The sequence below is a fragment of the Elephantulus edwardii genome, unplaced genomic scaffold (assembly GCF_000299155.1).
Source record: "Elephantulus edwardii isolate Elephantulus edwardi_28Jun2011 unplaced genomic scaffold, EleEdw1.0 scaffold00102, whole genome shotgun sequence".
Taxonomy (NCBI): domain Eukaryota; kingdom Metazoa; phylum Chordata; class Mammalia; order Macroscelidea; family Macroscelididae; genus Elephantulus; species Elephantulus edwardii.
Genome location: NW_006399852.1, coordinates 498,098 through 504,812, shown reverse-complemented (window position 1 = coordinate 504,812; position 6,715 = coordinate 498,098). Strand labels below are relative to the sequence as shown.

Below are 6,715 nucleotides of genomic sequence, written 5' to 3'. Positions count from 1 at the left end.
TTTTTTAAAATTTTATTTTATTTCATTATTTTTTGTGTGTGTACCATCAAATCAGATCTGACTGATACAGGAGGAGATTGTTCCTCCTTCTCCAGCAGAGCATCTGGTGGCTTCGAACCATGTACCTCTGAGATTGCAGTGCAGCTTCTTGCCAGTAGGCCACCAGAGCTTGCCGATTTACTTTTATTTTAAATAATTTTAAGTATTTATAACACTTTTTAAATAAAAGTTTCTGATTTCAAAGATTTTAAGTCTTAAAAGTGACAAACTCAAAACTTCTTGAGAAAATCTTCCAGTAATGAAAGGAATAAGGAAGAGTAAACTTAAAGACCTTTTTTTTAACTTAAGAAACTTTAAAGTTTCTTTTAAAGAAACAATACATTCAAACAAATAAAAAATGCTCAGAAGAAATCTGAGAGTTAACAATCTACTTAGCTCTCAAAGGATTATTTCTTGTTTCAGGATAATTTCTTTCCTCGAATGTTGTAACAGACACTTGCTATCCATGGCACCTTCAACTAGACCAATTAATCTCTAATTTCTGCTTATAAATCTCTTCTAGTCCTCAGATGGATTCAAGTATGGTCTGCTGTATAACACTCTGTAGGGAATATGGTACCAGTGAGATGCAAATGCTGTTTGCCATTTCAACAATAACTTAATATATCAACTCTAATTTGATCATGTAAAAATCTGATCTATAAAAAAATTTCAGTATCTGAGACTAATTGAGAATGGATTATATGAATTTGACTATTACTGATACAATTACTATGTTTCATGCAACATTATGTAAAAATGTATGTAATTACACAGTCTTAATGCATAACTGCAATAAGCACTGACAATCTATTCAAATGCTGAGTACTTAGATGGTTATAGATACACAATAGACATGATTCTCACCTGCTGCCACTTCTGCTGAAGGTATGTGTCTTTGACTGAGAAAAGATACTTGCTCATTTGATCAAGAACTCCCTGATAATAGACCACAGCAGAGTCATAGTTTCCCAGCAATGCGTATTCTCGTGCCAATTTTACATTCTCAACAATCATAAGCAGACTCATTCTCAGCTGTAAGCTAAAAAGGGAAAAAAAGTTTAAATATTACATGCCTTTTAAGAACAAGCACTACCAAGAGTTTTAAAGTAATATTCCATGATTCATTCAAAGAACTCAGGCAGCGCCCACTACTTCTTCCACTCTCCATCATGGCCCCTAGACAACCTTCAAGCCTGAACCTGAATTCACTTTCAGCCAACCAAGGACAAACCAAACCAAACAATCCCTTATATGCCATCTAGTAGATTCCAACTCACAGAACCCTGTGAGACAAAGTAGAACTACCCTGTAGATTTTCCAAGACTGTAATCTTTACAGAAACAGACTGATTTATCTTTCTCCCAAATTAGAGAGCGGCCTATAAAATAAGCAGTCACGCTGGGCAGGTAACACTCTTCATCAGTCAATCATACGAAATCACAAGGGCAGCAGCATGCATTACAGCTGAGAAGGCTGAAGGGACAGGAACAGATGAAGGGAAACAAAACACTAAGTGGAAAGAAGACGGCTACACTGTGGGAGCTGTAACCAACATAACAAAGCAAAATGTGCATGAAATGTTGGGTGGAAAACCAATTCCCTCTGTAAACTTTTATCCAAAACACAAGGAAAAGTTGGGAATGGGAGTGGGATGGGGGGGTGATGGTGTAAGAAGTTCACAATCATCACACATACTGACTGCATCTTCCAGTCTCTAAGCTCATAATCGCTAAGCTGCAGTTTCCAGGCTCCCTTCACAAACCTGTTCATAGCCCTTCAAAAAAGTGCAGAGCTTCCCCGGGCAGCCTTACCTACATGCTGAAGGCAGCTCAGCCAGTTTCCTCCAGCAATCTATCCCCTGAAGCCCTCAGTTTAAAATAAGCTTGTTCCCTCGAAATCATGTGACTACTTTGAACTATAGCTACTTAGAACAACGGGCTTGGCTTGTGAGATGGAGAAGACGGTCAAGGATGGGGCAGGGCAGAGCAGTTGTTCACAGGATCGCTAGGAGTCACAGCCAACTCGAAGGTACCTAACAACAACGAAAACAGATGTGTCTGATCTCTAAAAGACTTGGTAGGATCTGTATCTGAGAGATGTGAACCTATAATACGGGGCACCTGCACCATAAATGTGGAATGTCAGGTACGTTTTTCTGGCAGGTCACAATGTTTTGCTTTGGAAGTCATGTGACTTATTCATATGGGTTTGCAATCCTGGAGGGCTTGTGTATTACAGAGCAGAGCTGGTCCGGCAGCTTCCTCCTCTATTACAGAAAGCGGACTGCCAGGCCGGCTGCTCTGCAGTCCCACGGGGTGGGTCTGTAGTGCCAAAATTTTCATTTTCAGCCAAGTGCTAACCACATGTATCATCCAGGGACCTCAGAAAACATGCATTCTGAATGACACCTGAAAAAAATTATTTATAATTATAATTTGGCTACTTCTGGCAAGTCCTTTAACTTTTCAAAGCCGCAGATTTTAACTTATAAAACTGGAATCCATTCCAAGGGAACTTCTCCTACGGGTTACCTTGTGGAGAATAAATGATAAAGCTCCTTCAGTAAAATGCAAGTCTTCAATAAACACCTGATGTGTCTTCCCTGAAACATGCCACAGGAGGAAGACCTAGTACAAGGCTTAGCCCTGACTTCTCAACACAAAATTGCAGTGAGCCTTTCAATGGAAGTAAAGCAGCAGGCATGCTGTACAATTAAACCTATGGCAGGTAAAGAGGGGCAGGACTCCTTCTCCAGACTAACAGGTTTTCTCAATGACAAGCTAAGAGCACTATGTACATAGAAGGAGGTGGGAAAGACTTTCTGACCCAGGTACTGACAATGTGTCAGAAGTGCTACTTTACAGAAAAAGAAAATGAAACGGGGCCACATTTCTGTGTTGTACAAATACAGTGTGGGTTCCTTGTGGGTTTTTGGGAAGTCCGTTCACATCTTCTATTTCACACTCCAACATTTTGATAACTTCTTTACCCACGGAAAACCTGGCATGTCTTCAACTGTCGAAACCCTTTACTGTAGAGCCTCAAAACAATGAATCTAGAACCCTAAAATCACACCATTCTTCTCAAACCAGTTTTCCTAACACTTGCCACTATGGAAATGAAAATCTGATTAAGCCAAATGACATTGTTTAGGGAAAGGTTTCAGAAAACTGGTATTCTATGTACGGTTGGCAAAGAATACTGATTACCTCCTGGACCGCCAAAAGAACAAACAAGTATATCTTGGAGGAAGTGCAGCCACGGCGCTCCTTAGAGGCAAGGACAGTCACAGTCACATGGAGTCTCACAGACCTTGGGCATATCGTTAGGAGGGGATAGTCCTTGAGAAAGGACATGCCTGGAAAAGTGGAGGCTACGACAAAGAAAGGAAGATCACCTCACACCTCCCAACAAGAAGCACTGACAGTGACAATAACAGTGGGCACTGGCAGGTCAAGGATAGGGCACGGTCCAGATCTGTTCTCAGGGTCACTACGAGGCACAGGAGATTTTAGAGCACATAACAACATTGATGTGTACTGTCTGTGAATGCATGCCCAATGCCAACAATGTGGTAGAATGTCTGAAAATGTTGTGTCAATAAAAAGCTTATCACACAATTCCACTATCCAGCTGAGTTTTCCAAATGTGCCAGACACCTGCTGCCCTGAAATACTATTACCATATATCACCCCTAGATAGAGTTTGAAAAGAAATATTTGGAAAACTATCTGAAGTTTTCTTTGCTTTGGTGAAACAATGCAGATTTATCTACCAATTTGACTTGGTATGATAGCTTTTATGGTTTCATCTATTTATTGCATAAAAGTGACAGGAGGTACATATCACAACATCAACACTCTTAACACCAGCAGTCAGGAAATCAAAAGACGAATTGCATTGGGAAAACTTGCTGTCAGGGACCTCTCCAGAGTGCTGAAAAGCAACGATGTCAGTCTAGAGACTAAGGTGCACCTAATCCATACCACAGTCTTCACAATTATTTGCTTCAGAGAGCTGGACAATGACTAAGGATTACAGAAGAAGAATCAATGCCTTTGAGTTGTGGTGCCAGAGAAGAGTCTTAAACATATCATGGACTGCCAAGAAAACAAAGAGGTCTGTCCGGGAGAGGATGAAACCAAGTTTCTCCTTGGAGGCTTGGATTTTGAAGCTCCATCTCAAATACTCTCGGCACATGGCCAGGAGGGACTAGTCCTTGGAGAAGGACATCATACTTGAAAAGGTAGAGGGACGCGTAGGAGAGGAACACCCCAGATGATACAGTGACTGGGGCACTGGGGGTTGGTATGTCAGAATTAATGAGCCTGGCTCAGGACAGGGCAGGTTATGTCACCTCTCATTACACCTGCAGAAAAGCATAAAATTCCATAGCTAAGGGAGAACTGAAATTGGTGTACACGTTATAGAAAACAATTTAATGTCTCCTCAAAGTCACATGACTCAACAATTCCACTCTTAGGTATATATCCAAAAGACCTGAAAACAGGGACAAATGCTCCCTGTACAACAATACACGGCAAAAGATGGAAATAACCAAGTGTTCAACAATAGATGAAAGGAGAAAAAAAAGTGTTTTATACGTACAAAGGAGTATTATTCAGCAATAGAAAGAAAAGGGGATTTAATCTATGACCTTTAAAAACATGCTACACTTGTATGAAATATCCAGAACAGACAAGTTGATACAGTTAGAAAGGAGATTACTAGTTATCATGGGATGGGAGGAATGGGGAGGTGCTGCTTAATGGATACAGTCTTCTGTTTAACTCACAGCTATCCAGGCACACCCACCCTACAGGACAGCTCTGGACTGCTCAGTGTGTTTCCAAGGCTTTACGTCTTCACAAGAAGCAAACGTCTTTACAAGAAGCAAATTTCCTCATTATTCTCCAGTGGAGTGGCTGGAGGATTCTAACTCCTAACCTTGTGGTTCACTGCCAAGCACTTTGATCACTAGCCTAACAGGGCTCCTGTGGGCTCCTTTATATTTGGGGTCATGGAAAAGTTTTATGAACGAATAATGGTAATGGTTGTACAACACTATATAAAAAGTCAATACTATTGAATGGTTAATACAACAAATTTTATGCTGCAAATATTTTACCACAGTAAAAACTAAATTTAAACCACAAAACAAAAATATAAATTGATGAATTTTCAGAAGACTTTACTTTTGTGTTGCCATTCTCTACAAATGCAGATGGAGTATCTTTGACAACTTGCATATTTTTTTTCTTTATTTTTTTTTTATTTTTTTTTTTCCGACAACTTGCATATTTTGACTGCATACTTTTGTGTAACTACTTCCCAGTGAATGCACACTTTGAACAAATGTAATCTGCGGAAATAATGGAATGTTGTTTCCAACTCTAGAGTGATTTCCTCTTGATGTCTCTCTCACCTTTTTCCTGGCACACTCACTCCAGGAAAATCTGTGAGAGTTTGCAAGAACTGAGGGGTTGACAGGCCAACAACCAGTAAGGCCCTGGGCCCATCAGCCACAAGGAATGGAGCTCTGCCCAACAACTAGTGTGAGTTTGGGCAGATCATGCCTCAACCTGAGCCCTGAGAAGACTGGACAGAGTGGATACTCTGATTTCAGCCTTGTCGAAGACCTGGGGTCAGAGGCACCAGCTAAGTCTTGTTGAGATTTGTGACCCATGGAAACTGTGAGGAAATACATGTTTTATGCCACTAAATTTTAGAATAATTAGTATGTAAATTATATGGGGTAATATTAATATAAGTGTGAACTTAGGTTTATGAGTATTTCTAGACAAGGGAAGTCCACGAGAAAAGGGGTGGGGGGTAATCTGAGATCTAAATAGTGACTCTCCAGAGTCATAACCACGGACAGTAACAGTCTATCAGAGAAAAGCCCCATGGCCAGGGACCACTTCTCTCCATGGTTCAGCAGTACATCCTCAACACCTAAAGCCATGCTTGACACACAGTAGACACTCGATACACCTTGGATGAATGACTACTTCCAAGGTTTTGTCTTAACTATGACTTCTTACCTGTGTCCAGTTCCTGCCCCTCTGCTGCTCCTATTTTTTTATCTTCAACTCAAACCCCCAGAGTATAGGTTATTGCTAAGTATCTACATTATTACAGACAACCATGGACTCCACATCGGATCCAACCAACTTAGGAAGCAGTTCAGTGGTAAAAGCAATGTTTCAAAGATTAAGAACAAACATAAAATGCTATTGACATTGAATTCACTCATTGCCTTAGAGTTAGCACTGACAGATGATAGGGGATTTTCAAAGGTAGTAAATGAAAAGCGAGATCAATGTCCATCTTCCTCTTGTGAAGTTGCTAGTGGATCTGAACGATCACCTTTGGGTTAGGAACACAACTCTTTACTGAATACGCCACCAGAGCTCCCCTTATTTACACTGTATTCGATATTAGAAGTAATCCAGAAATGATTTAAAGTATAGAGCAAAATGTGTGGAGGATAGATATCGATATAATGGTAAATTGCGCTAAAATCCTGAAGGCAAGCGGTTCGAATCACCACCAGCTCTGTAGGAGAAGGACAGGCATATTAACTGCCTCAGAAAACCTGCTGGAGGGTCAGCAATGGGTCAGTTCTAACTCAACGGCACACAACAACATTGTTGTTGTTGTTATGTACCGT

At 40.5% G+C, this 6,715-nt stretch overlaps 1 protein-coding gene across 2 annotated transcripts in view; it reads right to left on the bottom strand.

The window, feature by feature from the left end:
* Positions 1-1,093, bottom strand: part of KATNA1 (katanin p60 (ATPase containing) subunit A 1) — a 32,345-nt gene extending 31,252 nt beyond the window's left edge. The window contains exon 1 of one of the 2 annotated variants that reach the window (XM_006891644.1): positions 907-1,093. In XM_006891644.1, the coding sequence (XP_006891706.1) occupies positions 907-1,068 (162 nt within the window). In that variant the 5' untranslated portion in view covers positions 1,069-1,093. The remainder of the gene's footprint in view (positions 1-906) is intronic. The other variant, XM_006891645.1, reaches the window with a different exon arrangement.
* Positions 1,094-6,715: the final 5,622 nt, after the last annotated feature.